The sequence below is a fragment of the Camarhynchus parvulus genome, chromosome 1A, assembly GCF_901933205.1.
Source record: "Camarhynchus parvulus chromosome 1A, STF_HiC, whole genome shotgun sequence".
Lineage (NCBI taxonomy): Eukaryota > Metazoa > Chordata > Aves > Passeriformes > Thraupidae > Camarhynchus > Camarhynchus parvulus.
In genome coordinates this window covers 50,641,425-50,658,329 of record NC_044586.1, presented here as the reverse complement: position 1 = coordinate 50,658,329, position 16,905 = coordinate 50,641,425, and the positions used below count along the sequence as shown (strand labels likewise).

At 40.2% G+C, this 16,905-nt stretch overlaps 1 protein-coding gene across 11 annotated transcripts in view; it reads right to left on the bottom strand.

Moving 5' to 3' along the window:
• PLXNB2 (plexin B2) overlaps positions 1–16,905 on the bottom strand; it is a 251,912-nt gene that overhangs the window by 104,120 nt on the left and 130,887 nt on the right. For all 11 annotated transcript variants that reach the window (XM_030961143.1, XM_030961139.1, XM_030961142.1 and 8 more), the window contains one exon: positions 10,540–10,606. In XM_030961143.1, the coding sequence (XP_030817003.1) occupies positions 10,540–10,541 (2 nt within the window). In that variant the 5' untranslated portion in view covers positions 10,542–10,606. The remainder of the gene's footprint in view (positions 1–10,539; positions 10,607–16,905) is intronic.

The window sequence follows — 16,905 nt, the reverse complement described above, 5'->3', positions numbered from 1 at the left end:
ATACTGCGTATTTTACCCCTTAATGAAAGCAAACTTGTCATGAACAAAATCATCAAGACCACTCACTGACAGACAAGAATTTAAATAAAATTTGCTCTTATGAGATCAATTTGTACTAATTTCCATCTCTTAGATGCTTATGCCTTTTCCAGGGCTGGTGAATGGAATCCCAGCCACTTCAGAAAACATAGTTGTATGTTGTAATGTGCATACGCTTAGGGAATTTACTTAAAATGCTCACTTTACTTACTGTAACAGCATGAACTCTCCCACCCACTATTTGTATGACAATATTTTACAATGATACTGCAAATCTTGAAAGCATGGGGACAAATTAAGCATACAGGAGCTGTCAAATATTTACCTTGCCCAAGAATGTTAGCTTTATTAGATTAATGCCAAAGATGATAAATGCAGTTCAACTTCAGTGAAGGAGTTGGCAGAACAAGACAAGAAGCATCACTGCAGAGATGCTTGCTTCAAAATCATGTGTTGCAAAACATTGGATGTGTCCCCTCCTTCCCCCACCACTTGCCTTTTCTCTCCCCTGCTAGTCAGCACCTGGGCCAAAAGGTAGTCCTGTCATCTGCTTAACAGATGCATAAGGAAGATCATACCATCCAAACACTTCACTTGGGAAACCTTCTTTATTCTCCCACAAGGTCAGTTTCAGTTTATCTAGTGAATATGAAAGTAAGCAGATTGCCTGTCTCTCCACATGTTGTCCTGCCATGCATTTCAAAGAAAAATCTTGGGTGAACGTTATACTTTCCCAAACATCTGGGCTGGTAGTGGCATGCAAAAGCTGGGGAGAAGATAGTCATGGGGCTGTTCTAGCAGGAACAACCCATATTTCAACTTCTGGCCAGCTTAGTTTTCAGCTCTTGCTTAGGCTTGAGGTTTGGTTGCAGCCATACTCATAGCACTGATGGAAGTATTAGGGTGCACTGGTACCTAAGAGAGTGTGTGTGTGTATAAACACATCCTGGCACCATTGAAGTAGAAACCTTCAGTAGGTTTACTGCAACTGAAGAAAAAAACTCTCCTTGTCACCTTGTCAAAGACAACAGACAGACTTGCTGGGCAAAAATGTCATTTCTGTTCATTTTTCTTTCATGAGAATAAACACCTGCTTTTGTATAAGACTACTATTTTCAGGGTACCTAATTTGTTTGCAATAATGTTAGCACATTCAATTTTGCTCAGGTTGTGCAAAATAGATATATTTGGAACATTTTCCTTAACATATTTTTTTTTCTTGTTTCTGTTCCCCATCTACATCATTTACTTGTTCTTTTCCTTCTGGTCCTATATATACTTCAAAGACATATTTTCAAAGAACAATTTCTCTCAGCATAGCTTGTCCCCGAGCTGTAGAAGTTTTGCTCACATATACTTCCCTCAGGAGAGACAACTTCTTTGCGTAATGCTCCTTTAGGCAAAATCTATAATCATGCAAACAGGTAGAACATTCCCATGTGGGGCAGCTCAAGCAGGAAGCAAACACATCTGGCAAAGCAGAGTCAGGGTAGCACCACAAATATTTACACCCCAGATAAAATCTATATCCTGCAGATTGGACCACTATAAACAAGTGCTATCCAATACATCTTTCAAGGCAATCAGCTAAAGAATTCACATGTGGATGGATGGCCTGATTCATGCAAGGGTATGGAAAGCCTGGCAAATGTAATGAATCAGCTCAATTGACCACATTTCTTTCCTAGAACCATCCCAGCCTCAGGATCTTCCTAGCTTTGCAGCCAAGAAGAGCTTTCTACAGTCATTCAGTTTCTGGATATTTCTGATGATGCACTGGCAACCAATGCCACTGCAGAACCAGGATCAAACTTTCCCAGAGTCTTTTGTTAATAGCAATATAGCTTATGTTTTCTAAAGATGTTGGCTGTAAGAAGCGCAGGAGGACTTGAGGAATCTGCTCACCACCCCTGACACCAGCTGTATTCTATGTTTTTGTGTTTCTGCTCATTACAATGGAAATGGTATTGTGATCCTCGTGATCCTTTTTCCTTCTCCAAGTATCCTGAGGAGACAAATGGCCAGTAGCCAATGATTTCTGGGTGCAAACTGATGCAGAGGATGCCAAGGCCAAAGTTGTGACCTGGCAACTTCAAGGTTGAAAAACAAAACAAAACAAAAACAAATAAAAAACCAACCAACCAAAGAAAAAAAACCAACCAACCAACCAACCAAAAAACCAACCAAAAAAAAAAAAAAACCAAAACAAATAACCCCCCCCCCAAACCTCAAGCGCTAAAAGCCATGTTTTTTAAAAACCCATTGTCTGGAAATTTCCAGATCCATTTTTAAGGAAACACTGTCTGTGTACAAAGAAGAATTGCAATGTTTCGCAAAGTGGTAAGTTCCCAGCAACTGTAATTTGATATGATTCAGTTAACTAGTAACAAATTTAAGTCATGCAATTTTAAGGAAAACCAGCAAAGATAAACAAGACTTTTGTTTACAAAGTCATTGGCTCACTGACTGGCAATGAGAAATTTCCTACCTAAATGTAGATATTTTTGCATCTTGACATTATTTCATGACATTGTCATGTCAGCTTGATCAAATTGAGTGCTGCAGTAACAGTACACCAGAATGTTGCCTAGCTGTCCAAAGGAATGGTTATTTTTAAATACAATGTCAATTTCATGACATTAATTGATTCAAATGTAGTTGAGGCTTGCCTTGAATTTAGCCCTAAAAAATGATTAGGCAAGTAGGTTGTCTCGGTATTTAATTTTTACTTTTATCCTTTTAAAATCCCTTAATTAAATATAATACTAAATACAACATTAATTAAAGATTATTATGAAGGTTCAAGTATTATGTTTAAATGCTTTAAAGGAGGGAGAAAAACAAAACAACAACAAAAGTTAGGCTTATAAATAGATTTCATATACATTAAAAATTTAGCTTTAAAAAAGTAACATCCTGAATGCACAGGGCATTTTTTCATGTTTGCTAGCACAAGAGTAACAGCAAAGGTTAAGAGCAGTGGAGATGGTATATTCTATACAAAACATTGCATTAACCAAATCATTTTCATTTAGCAAAGTGACCAGTTTACCTAAGACAACTGCTTAAACAACATCATTGCTATGACAAAGCAGGAGGATGCACTGCAGGAATGGAGCAGAAGTCCCCTACTATGGAGAGACCCATAACACACCTGCAGCCAGGCTGCCCTGGCACCAAAGCCAGGGGATCAGCAGCATGAAGATTTCAAATGCACTTTTGCAGAAGCCTGGTCTAGAAGCCAGGTGGAAGAGGGCAAAGCCCTGTGTAGGGAGCTGGGAGCAGCAGGGGCTGCTGCTGCAGGGGGCAAGGCAGAAGGCAGCTGAGGTGAAGGAGTGGCACTATCCTGCCTCCCCTAGGGAGTTCTCCTCAAAGCCCTGCTCCCTAGGTTCTGTGGGCTCAGAATGAGCCTCAAAAATTAATTAGACATGAAATGAATGGGGCCTCCTAAAAACTGTTTGTTTATTAGTAATTGCACAGTTCCTCCAGGCATAGCATTCAGAGGCTTCCCCTGTACAGGCAAGCAAACAGCAGCAAGATCATCAGCAAGAAGAGCAGCAGGAGAGTGCCCTTATCTGTGCCTGTTCACATCAGTATTGTTCACACTGCTACTGTTCACTCACCTGCAATTAAGAAGTGAGGTGAGGAAGCTGATTTCACCTACTCAAATTCAACAGTCCCATAAAAAGGCTTACTTTGTCCAGGAATCAAAAGTTTATGGAGACAAAGCCAATGTAGCATCTGAGAATGACACTAAAAATTATACTCAAGCTGCACAATCAATGCTAAAGTCAATGCTGAAAACTGATTTGCAACAATTCCCTCTAAGTCTGTAATGCATTTGCTTTTCTAAGCAGGGACAATTCTCAATTTTTGTTGCCAGACACAACAAGAAACTTGATGCCAATATCCTCACTTCTTCGAGAGTACAGAAGAATATCCCAAATGGGCAACTCAACCTGCTTATTCTGTAAAATACCACAGGCTGACACATTGATTTGAGAGGGTTATGTTACCATTCCCATTGCACGCTAGGAGAAGGAAGAAACCTGTTACAGTGTGGGTGACAACCATGCAGTAGTATTCACCAACCTTTACAGTAAGAAAAGGACAACAGTTTAGGCTGGTACCTTTGACAGAAATTTGTCAATGAATCTCCTCTTTGCATTCCCCCAAAACTTCAGATTCAGCTTTAACATGACAGAGAAATGATGCAAAGCCCTATTTTACTGTACCCAGCTTTTCTACTTGGCTTTGCTAGACTTGGGTAAACTGCTTTTTGCCTTCTCTTGATCTCTCCAGGATGCAGCAGCCCTTGCCAAAAATAATTTTCCCTTCACAATTCCCTTGCAGAGGTTTGCCCTGTTTTAATGCTGTAGCATCACATATCCTTTTAATCCCTGCCCACACATTTTAACATTTCAAACACATGATTATTTATAAGCAAAATGCCACGAGGGGTTTGGCGAGGTAAAGTGGTTTAGTGGGGACTGAAACTGGGGAAGGGGAGAGGGGAGGGTGAGTCATCATTTGGTGTTTTTAATCCTTCACTCCTCCTCTATTGGGCTTTGTCATGAGCAGTAGCATTTACTCACTTTGAGCAGGGCCAAGACAGCAAACAAGTTCTCTGAATTTGAAAGCCAAACAATTCCAACTCCTAATTCAGCCATGCACGCCTGCTCCAGGCTGTTCAATCCCTTGAGACCCCTTTTTGTAGCCTAGCCTTTTCCCTCCTTTAAGTGCCAACTCATGGACAGCCTTTGGCTAGGGTTTTGTGCATTCCCACCTGCTCCTGCAAGAGGGAGAACAGACTGGCATGGAGTGACGCCATCCTTAAGTTTTGTGTTGCATTCAGGGCTGGGCATTGCCACACCAAATGGAGCAAACAGGTTACAAAAACTGTTTGCACAGACAAAGCAAGGCACTTGACAATCACCACCACTCCAACTAAAACACCATTTGGAAACAAGTTGCACTGCACACTGAAGGGGAGACAGCACTTGTTCAAAATCTCCTCTCCCTTTCAGTCGTTGCTCAATAGAGCAGCAAAAAATTTGTCCTCCAGCCCAATTATACCACTCTGCTGATGCTGGAACAAAAGGAGAGAGAGCCATGACAGAAATAACAAGATAACCTGCATCTCTAATGGAAGCAACAGCAGGAGGTAGAAGAATTAATTTCTGTCACACACCATTTTTCTTTTCACTTCAAGCACCCTCTCCCTCTCTAAAAACTCCTTCTATACATGTCCCCTGCAAAAAAGAAAAAACATCTTTGAAGAATGATCCTCCCAAGACTGCCTATAGCTCACTTTTTTCAGTTCCACTGAGAAACAACTCTGCCTTAAGGCAAGAGAGCTGGGCAGTGCAGGGACCTGAGCTCAACCTGGGAATTGACAACGTGTAGGTTCCAGCTCTAGGCTTTTTAGGGCTGCTTAAGTTTTGAAAAACTCTTTTAAGTGTGGATGCCTGAGGTTCAGCTTCCATACATACCCATGTTTCTGCACCAAAATACTTGCACTCAGTTGCAAAACAGTGAGTATTCTGGAGTTCTAAGCATAATTTAGGACAACTAAGAATATGAAGAACCTTTGAGAATTAGACTACTTATTTCAGTAAATTAACTAGGTAGCAACTGTGAAAATGCTGATGTTAGACAGTATTTAGCTTCCTGGGCTATAAATGGATATAATTTTTACTTACCTGACAGGTGTGTCATGAGAATTAGCTAATATTGACACTTTGATCTTTAAAATGCTTTGCCAAGTATTAATTAAAGAAGGAACATTTTACATTTAAAATAGCAAGTATTTTGAAGTTGAATTTGTCTCCATCCCTCTCCTAAAATGGAAAAGAATCTACTGTTTGTTTTTCTACATATTCCCCAGGAGATAATTTCAGAGAAACATGAGAAAGAAGACTGACATGTGGGTCTGTGTTTCAAGGAGGAAGAATGAACAACTCTAAATAAATAGCTGTGTTTTGTTGCAAGAATCTTCTCTCCTGTGGGTCTTCTAGCCAAACCTGTAGACTTAATCAAGTGTTACTGGATTAGGGAGAAAGGTCACTCATACCCTCCAATAAACCACATTTTTATAACTAACCTACAATGGTTTTTTACAAGACAAGTCTCACAGTGAAGTATGAGAAGTACATAACATGTTTCAGATATTCAAGTCTGCAGCTGCTGGTAAAGTGTGGCCTCATTTCTCTATAGAGGGAAAGGTGCCAACATATGGGCAAAACTCTATTACAGTTTATCTGCAGCTAGAGATATGAAATATGTACAAAGCTGTGGAAAGCTTTTGTTAGATGGGTCACCCTGTAGGCTTCTGCTAGAGAAAAATGGAGAGCCAAGGCTTGCTTGTGGAGCCAGCTCTCTCCTAGTGACTCCATGCTTGATAAGGGCAGGATGAGGGCAGGACTTTCACCAGGGGCACTCTCATTGCAAAGATCTAGCAGCAAAGGCATGACATTTGGCCTTTACATGACCCAGTGAATATAAACTCAGATTAGAGGAAAATAAAAGATTGTATTTGATAGCATGTGAGGAAACAACAACATAAATAAGTGTGCTCTACACACCCCGGAGAGATCATTATGCAGGGCTTTCCTGTGGTTGTTACTGCTGGTGGTTGCAGCCTGACCTGGTGTCACAGGCTACTCATGCTGGTAGTGCAGAGATGTAATTTCTCCTGGAGCTGAAGTATTCTCCTTAAAATTAGCCAGGCAACACAGGGAGACCGAGATGGAGGGAAAGAAAAAAGACAGGACCTAGGTACTGGGAGATGCCAGAAACCACATGCATGAAGACAGATGCAGCCCATGTGTAGTGCCCTTGCATGCCCTTTAGGGCTTCAGTGTGACAGGGCAGAAATTCTGTGGGAACATTTTGCAATGTCACGTTCTTGCCCACAGCCCAAAGCATGCAGAAAATACGGAACAATTTTTACCTGTTTTGGTGACCTAAATTTTATGGATCTAAAGAAGTGTCTTAGAGGTGATTCTTAGAGGGACTTAAGTCTGACTGATTGTCATGCATAGAAGTTCCTTATGTGATTGTCATGCATTAAAGTTCCTTATGTGACTCCTTCATGATAGTCTCTATAATGGGAGACTTCTTCCCCCGTTTCCCTGCCTTATTTCATGCACAGCATAGACATTACTTAATGAACTAGTAATTCCTAAATATTTATTTTTCTCCTTACTATCAAGAGTGCCTCTATGCTTTATATACCTCATCCAAATGTTGCTGAGAATTATTTACAGCATTCACAATATAGGAGCCAAGCTCTTAGAAACAATAATTAATTTTACAATAGCCAGCTGGATCCTGAAACTAAGATGGACATTTTTGAGAGGGACACTGGTTTTGAGAAAATATTTTATAATTCTAGAAGTCTAAAAAGTATCTTTGTAGACTTTGCAGGAAGAACCTGCCTACCAGCTTGCAGAGCTTAGTGACAGCACATGACGTGATGGGGTCCTCACCCTCCATAAGGGTGTTTGAATCAAGCTATTTAAGATGCCAGTGCACACATTTTACATAAGGAATACTGCTGAGAACAGTGAAAAAACACTAAGTGCTACATTAAGAACTTGTTCCTGGGATCGCAGATTACAAAATGTGCAGCGAGAACCTAATTTTGGTATCTAATCAGGGCTGAGTGTTCTTCCCCTCATCCTGTGCACTCTCTTGCCTGTGCTCTACTTGATGGTGCCTGCTCCGTCTTCCCCAAGGTACACACTCTCCTTCCTCCTCCTTGCAGTCACTGCCTCAAGATTATTTTGATGTATCATCAGCATAATTCAACACAATTGGCTTTTCATCATCGCCACCAGCCCGTTTTATGTTTTTCCCAGCTTTTCCTTATTTTTGAGTGGAACAAAACCCTCACTCTCTCCATTTCTTTTCACCCCTTTGTTAGGTAAAGAAACACAGCAAGCCAACATTTCACTGGGTTTATCCAGCATTCCAGCTTGGTGTTTCATCCACTTGAAAGGTCAGTTCAAAATTTCATTGGATAAGAATGAGGAAGAGCAAGTTTGTTCCACCTTCTGGCTTTATGGGCAACCAAAGCCAAAATTCTACCAGTTATTCTGCCAAACCACTACAATGTCTTCAAGCTCAAGTTTCAAATTTAATTTTCAATTTTGACTAAACCAAAATTTTTAATAAATATTTCTAGATGTGTTATACATCAAAATGGATGATTATAAGAGCAGGTGCTGGATTTCACAGGTTCAGGGTTCTGCCTCCAGTTTGTGAGTGGCTGCAGGTAAAGCCACTGCTCCTCTGGGTTCCCATGGTGTCCTCTGATCCCTCCCTTCAGCTCTGCTGTCTTTGTATATGAGAATATCTCCATAGCCAGTTTTGAGATGCAAAACTAAAAGTGTACATGAAAAAGTATTTTCTGCTCTCCACAAAAACTTGTTGATTTGGTATTACTGCAAAAAGCCCAGCCAATGTGAGGGGAATTAATTTTTGAAAATGACTGATGTTTAGAGGGATAAATCTCTAATATTAATGTCAGATTAATAATCTGTGAGAGCCAGATCAAAAAGAAGGTTTACATTTAGGAGCTCAGACTACATTTGCACAAAATCAAAATATCAGAAAAATAACATATACTAGAGATGATATTTATTTTTAAATGAAGGACAAAATGCTAGCATCCATCTCTGCAGGATGTGTTTAGTCCTCTGCCAATTTCAGGATCAGCTAATAATCACATTGCCAATATTATACTCCTCAGCTTCCTGAAATACAGCTCAATTTCATGTCTTTTAGTTGTTTCCACATACATACATGAAATGACATTTTAACTGGGCAGATATCTTTTATAACTGAACCCACATTCAAATCGTGCTCTCCTGCTAAACAGGCCCTTAAAAACCACAAGGAAGAAACCAGCAATATTCTGCTTATTTCACAAAAAATGGTAACTAAAGATAACCCTTCCCGAGTTTCCCAGAAGTAACAGTTGAAGATGGAGTGGTGAGAAAAATGTGAAAGCAACTGGCGAAAAACTTCCACATGTACAAACTTGTCACACACATGGGATAGTTCAGGAAGCGTCACTGGCCTGAACAGGGTCATTTGAAATGTATTTTTAGGATCTTGAGGCAACTAAAGTTGTCTCAGTAAGTTAATGCATTGTTTTGCTCAACACACATTTGGAAGGTTTTAAAGGACTTGATTTTATCCTTTATAAACCTACATACATTTCAAACTGGGCTAGATACTAGTAGTGGAAAGAATCAAGGCACTTCCTAATCTGTAAATCTTCAATTTAGTTACAATGTTGTCAAATCTGACGATCTTAATTTCAAGCAATCTTATACAAGTAGACAACTCTACATAAACCAGACAGCAGTTTGCAATGCTAGATGCAGCTCCTGCTGCTTTTCAGTACTACTGGTCAGCCAGTAATTATTGAAGACAAGTTAGTAAAACCTGAAAGGCTAGAATTACAACTGTCCCAGCTTGTTAGACATTTAAGACATAATCACTGTCCTCTTTAACATCTAAGTCATTAATTCTATACTTTATTCAGCATTTGGAAAGGCTTAGTTGCCTGCTTCCAAGCTCATCAGTCAGGCTCTGGGAAAAGGAAGGTGAGATCGTGGGAAAAATGTAATATGAAAAAACCACTGGAATGGATCTGTGGTAGCTGGAAGTTCATGACTATTGCTGCCCTGCACATCAGAGCCACTCAGAGTCTCCTGGGGAAAGACTTGCAGAGACACAGATTTGCCTCATACACAGATATATACATAAAAATACACATGTGCAGGCACACTGTTAGGGGGTTCACATTATTATGAAATACAGCTAAGGAAGGCAATTACCTTAAGAAAAATAATGGCGTATTCCCCAGCAAAGTAACAGTTTCAAGAGGTTCTAGAAAATGAACCAAAGCTCTTATTGTTAGAGAACTATTGACTCCAGGTTTGAAAAAGAGACCTCAAGTGAGCAATGATGCACTTAGCCTGGAACTTGCAGCTGCTGTATTTCACTCTAAATTGAATTGCCAATCCACGGTGCAATCTTTTTCTACTATAATCTCACATCTTCAGGGCAAGTATACCAAAAATTACTATATATGGGGTGCATTATTCCAAGTTAGACTGAATTCCTCTGGAAATGGAAAATATGTCTGCATTACTGAATTTAAGAATCCCTGTGGGTATTATACGGGAGTAGTGTTTTTTTGTCTTTTTAAGGGCACTTAGTGACAACTTCATGTCATTTTTCCTGCAAATAGTTCTTGAGCATGCAAGTGACTAACAGCACATGGCCCCATTAAAATAATTTAGGTATATATTAGCCTATAGACCCATATAATAGATATTCTATACCACACACACATATGCACAGTGATCAGATCCTGCATTCTCACCATAATAAAAGTGGCTGCCAATTTATCACGATTTGTAGTATCACCAATGTCAATGGTTTGCAAACATAAATAATTGACACATGGTCTGAAATACTTACATTCACTTTTCCACTAAGTCTTCTTCACTATAATCAAGTTATTTTCCAGGACAGTTTAATCTTCTTACTAAATAAAAGAAGGCAACCATTAAAAATATATTCATATGCATTAAGCTGTGTTCAATCACATTAAATTTATGAACTTTAAAATATGATTTAAGATCATCTGTAGTGTAATATAAACTTGTAATTTGTTTATAGACAGTCAGTTTTATTACATTTTAAACACAACTTCATCACACTATAACGTTCCATCCTGAAGCTAAATGGGGCAATGTTCCTTATTTCAATAGCTGCTAGGATAGTAAATCAGATGGACAGTTGCTCACAGATGTACAACTAATTACTGAAGAACTGAGAGCTAAACTGATGTATTACCCAAAAGAATGCCTAGCATTACAGGTGGGTTATTGTATGATTTGGTACTCCTCTAGCCAGAGCTTGAACATGCTCTGACCAGTGGCAGTACTTGGCACCTCCCTTGACCAACATTTAAGAATGGAAGAGAAGCAATGTCTGCCCCTTTAGGGAAGGATAAAATACCATCAAATATTTTTTAACATCACTGTATTTGCCAAAAAAGTGGTAACAAGGGTTCATGTAGATTGTTCAACATAAATGTGAAGATGACAACTGTCCTCAAAAAAATGTCCCAAGCAATACACATAGTGAGGGATGTATGCCTCTGTTCCTTACACAGAGTTATTTCTCAGTTGCTTTTAGCAAAGAAAGCAAAGCACAATCAGTTTGCAGCACAAGCCAACACATGTACTAAAAGACCACCACATGGCACTTCCCAGCTAAGAGAGCCCGAACACCCGGCAAAATCCACTACCTTTTCCCCAAAGCCATCTCATCTCAACTGAATATGACTTGTAGACTCACATAACACTGGCTTTCAGGGAAGTAAGACACAAACATCAGCAGGACTTTTATTTTCCCTTCATGTTTCTTGAGGCTGCCCAATCCTAAACCAAACTTATTTTGCTAATGTTCCATGGAATTTAATTTTCTGTGTTCATAGCCTATAAGCAGTTGTTTTAGGAAGATGTTCTTTAAGACTATGTACATTCATCTCTTTGCAGGGAAAAGCTGTATGAGGGAACAAACCTTACTGGGTACAGGATGAACACGTATGCTCAGCAAAATTGTGAGATGGGAGAAGAGCTGGGTGAGATATTTAGAGCACAGCTGCATGATACAGCCTAACTGGAGAGCCTAGGATTGGACTGAGGAAGGTCGTAGGGGGGAAGTGCAAAGTAAAGCAGCCAAGCCAAGAGACAGACAAAAAAATTAGACTGTAGGACCAAGGTAAAGGGCAGATTTCTTTCTATGTTTTACAAACAACAGGAAAAACAGATCCGGTGCAACTTAAACATGTAAAGGAAAAGAAAATTCAGAAGTTAAAAGGAAGTACAAACGTGAACCATTATCATCCTGTTGACAGCCAAGAAGGAAGGAGGTGGAGGTAGTCAGCAAGGAAACAAGACTTGATCCTGCTGAGAAGTTTGCTTTATATATCCATGTTTTCTCTTTCCTTACGAGCATTTTTGCAAGCACTGCTGAACACTAATTTAGGCACGTCTTGCACAGTTGGTTCCCCATCCAGCCTTGCAGATGCCAGAACTGAGGTGCATGGAAATTAGTATTTGGCTGAGCCTGGAAAAGTAATCAAATGTTATCAACCCTAACTGTTATGGCCAGCCAGCTATACCCCCAATAATAAAGGTATTATTAAAGGTATATCCTCTGCTAAAAATATCAGAAATGTTTTTATTGAGAAAACTGGTTGAGCCATAACCCAGGACCTGGCACAGAGTAATCTAACTACTTATGTGGCAGTTCTCACATGGATACACCAGGCATTTCAGTCTGTAGTTCAACTGTGCCAGAGAATGATGCTACCAAATTGTATTCAATTTTCTGTGTTATAAAATTGGAAGCCTTTTTCATAAGAGGCTTGGGACACAAGCCAGAAATCTCGCTCACTGTCTCCCTGTGTATTCAGACTGAGTCATCAGATTTTCCAGGTTTCTCCACTCAAATGGCACACTGCTTTGGATGGACACAGGCGGTACCATCTGCCACAAGGCTTCTTTGGCTTGTTTGGTTTTTTTTCTTCCTTCTACCTCCTGCTTGTAGCACAGCAGCTCTTTTTCAGTATCTTACACTGGATCTGGTTTTTCATGGTATGGATTTGGCCAGTCAAAATGGACTGTTTGAACTAAAGGAACTTCAATACATATTGTTAGCACAGGTCCTCTAACAGCTGGAGGGACTTGCAAAATGACCTGAAGCAAAAAGTACTTCAGCAATACAGAGAAATTGTTCTTTAAAGATGACAGAAACCATGAGCACAACAGAGCAAGTGGGTAGAGGGATGGTCACATAATCTAACTTCAGTCTAACAAGGCTAATCTTCCTGTTTCTTCTCACTCCACTAGCTTGACAGAAAGTCCTGCCATGGATTGCCTTGTGGCTTAGGAATTGATCTTCCCTGAACTGCTTTTTGGAGAAGACTCCCTCTCCCCCATAACCCACAGAGGACAGCAAGAGATTAGACTACTTTTAGCTCTTACCCTGTCTCCAATCTGAACTAGCTCAATTGCTCCCACCTTTCACATGACAAAATTTCTGCCTTTCAAATCAAAATACACCTTAGGGGGAAAGGATGAAGACCACCTTGTATGTCAATGACCCAGCACAAACAGGACAATCGTGAACAATCTCCCCATCCTGCAAATGCCCTCTCCCTCATGAGGCAACTGCACCTTTGTGGTCAGGGTCAAGGTCTCAAATGCCATTATTTCAAATAGATGAGAAACTCAGGCTGATTGGTTGTATCCAAGTGCAAAATTTTGCAAGCAGGTAACATGCTGCTCTGGCACTGCAACTGCCAGGGAGATAATGGCTTCTGACAGCAGCAAGGAACAAAGTGTGACACTTGTTCTGCAGCGCCTAAAGCTGATGCTGCTGTAAGTACAGGTAAGAACATATTGAGTTCTTTTTTTTTCTTTTTTAATGTTTGCTTCTAGAGCTAAAAACAGACCATAAAGCACTTTTCTTTGAGGAAGGATCTTGTTTGTTTATTAAAAAGGGCAAGCACTGGGTCAGGGATGGAAAGTTGTGCTATCCGGTTCCCAGACACAAACCTAATTCCCCTGAGCCTTCAGCTATATGGAACATATGGAGCAGATACTTTTCATATAGACTTTTACATGCCCATGGAACTTTCATCCAGCTGTTGCGCTAACAAGCACAGCACCCTTGATAGGATGGAGCACATAGGATAAAACTACACACTGCTTTTTGAGCTTGATTTTGAGAATGGATCTTCACATTTCAGAGAAAACATTACAACACTGAGATCATGTCCACATGGAAACAGGATATATAATTTAATATTAAAAACTTTAGGGTGAGATCAGATGTCAACCTAATACTCTAAACATTGCAGTGTATTTAGATCTCTAATTAACTCAGAATCACACAATACCTGGCCAATGCATTATCTTCCCTCACCTTTGATTCTCTAGCTTACATGACTCCAGGTCATCTCTATTCTGCCCTCTCCACCTCCGTGACCACAGACACCAGATTTCATTTCTAGCACAGGAGCTCTTGAGTTTTATTACTGATTTTCTTTCTCCTCTGCTTGGCTCACTGCTATTCTCTTGGCTGGCTCTAGACAGCACTTTACCAGAATGTAAGGACACTGACTTTTTTTTCTGAAGCCTCCCCCTTTCTTTTGAGAGCAAATGGAGCCAAGGCCAGCCAGCATGACACACCACCTCCATGCAAGGGATCTATTTGTACAAGCTGGTGCTCTCCCAGCAATGCAAGATGCTCCCCATGCCACGAGCATCACCCAGCACAGGACACAGGAAACAGACCAGCATTACAGCAGAACAATGTTAACTCTTAGTTTTCCAGGAATTCAACATAATCCTGGCATAGCCAAGTTTTTAATTACCCAGTGTCCTGGTTTCATCCAGGACAGAGTTAATTTTTTGCAGTAGCTGTGAGGGGACAGAGCTTGGAGCTGTGTGGGTATGTGTAGGTTGTTATTCTATATCATCCACATAATCACTGGTGGGGGCAGGGAGCGGCATGGAAATAAAGGACTCTTATTCTAGGAAGAAAAGTGTGGCTTTGGGTCACACAAGAGTGGCAGGTTGGCCATTGGTAATTTTCTCAGGTTGCACCACCTGCACCACCTCAGGCTGGCTGGTGAGCGCTTATTTCCATGTAAATCACTCTCTTTTTGTATACTTTTGCTATTAATATTGCTGCTCTAACTGTTCATTTTTGTATCTCATTGCTGTTTCCAGTAAATTGTTTCTTATCTCAACTTGTAATTTCCCCCTTTTTATGTCCCCAGTTCTCAACTCCACCCCTGGAATGGGAAGGGGAAAGAAAGCAGGGTGAGCAAATGAGTGGTTGGTTTGGGAAGAGTCTTGGGGATATGGGGAGGTGCTTATCTGAGGAATGCTGTTCCATTTATAAACCATGACACCCAGAATTAAAAATTAACCAAAGATCACAAGTTCAGTTTTCCTTTCACTTTCCTACTCCTTTGAAGTCCTAAAACACTATTTCTGTTTCCCTCTGTTCCCAATTCTCATGTAGTCCTCTTTTTCTTTAATCCTTTGGCCTCTGTGGGACAGGGAAGAGAAGAGGCAAAGAAACATATGGGAAAATGAAGCAGACTGCCATCTGTGTTTGTGCTGACCCTAAAAACCAATATAAACACAGACCAGTTAGACTAGCTCACATTCGCCAACAGTTTTCCAAGTACTGAAGTAGCCCAATTATTTCAAAATACCTGTAAGCATTTCACTGACAAGAATTATTAGGAATCCTGTGTTATTCTGGCGTTATGCAGACTTACAGGTACCTCTGTGCTTGCCATGAAATATTCTGCAGCTGCTGCTTTGGTTTAAAAGAGCCCCAGCAACACCAACCATCCCCTCTTCACAGCACAGTTGTTAACTACTAACTGAAGAACACAAAAATTCACCAACATTGTTCTACGACCATTACTGTTCAATCAAGGTAAATGGTGCAACATCCAAGAACACTGCTCCAGAGCCTCACACCTCAAAAACAAAAATCAGAATCTGTTATATTACATTCTCCCTTTCATCTTCATGTCACTGAAAGCATTCCACAGGCAGTTTTACTTCTGACAGCACGATTTTCAATCAGTCTGCTCTTGCCTGGATTTGAAATAGGATACTACATGAAATTGGATCCTGGTAGCCTCAAACATGCCCAGGCTTGCAGAGGAGGTAAAACAAAAAGAAAACGAAGGGGTTTTTTTAAACACAGGGTGCTAGTAAAACTGATTTTAAAGTGCCACTTCATTTCTCTCAACTGGAAGTAATATATTACCTCTATAAAGTCTTTTATACTAAGTTCTTGAAATTCTTTATTTACACAATACCATTGGTGCTCACCTCACCTTAGAAATACACATTTTAATAGTCAACCAAAGTGATACAAACCACCAAAGTAAATAAGCCTACTTTAAAATTGGCTTCACTACCTTTTCCCATATATCTGCCAAGCTAGGGCCCAATCCTGCAGTCTCTTTCATCATGTACTCAGTACTCACACAAGAATTTGAAGGTTTACTCCTTGAATAACAAGATGCAGCCTGTCTTATTGGAGAAAGGAGCAGGCAGGACAGCGTGACTATGAAAAAGGAGAGGAAAAAATGCAAAGTGTAGGAAGGTAAAAAGGAGCAAAGATTGTTAAATAGAGAATGAGGCATGGATAAGAGAGAATAAGAGACATAAGGAGACAGCAGAAAATAGTGGTGTGGAAAACAAGAGGAAAGACATAACAGAATGAAAAGTTTATCTGAGCACTGTAGGGCTTTAAATGCATTGAACCGAGAAGAAAGCACAGGAAGAAGTGAAGAGATGTGAATTTTATTTTTAATTTTATTTTAAAAGTAAAAATCACCCAAAGTTCACTCCTTTGTCATTCTGAACTGAGATGTCCATTCCTCTGAAGTGGGGTATGAAAGGATGTAGGGACTACTGGTATGGTGAGCCAGGCAAGCCTCACCTGAGACCAGCTGCATGGATCAGTGAAGTTTCCAGTGTCTTCTTTTGTAGAAACTGATTTCTCCCATGATAGCCCATTGCACTGCAAATTTCATTCTTTTGTTTGTTTCTTAAAGTGGAAAAAGGAACCACTACAAAGCCTGGTTGGAAGCTTGAGTGAAATTTTATCTTACCCACTGAGAAATGTATAAAAATCACAACCTGCTCATTAATACAACAGTGGCCTGGCTGTGCCTTTTGCTGAACAGATCAGAAAGCATCGCAGCAATCCAAAGTTATAACAGCAGGAATG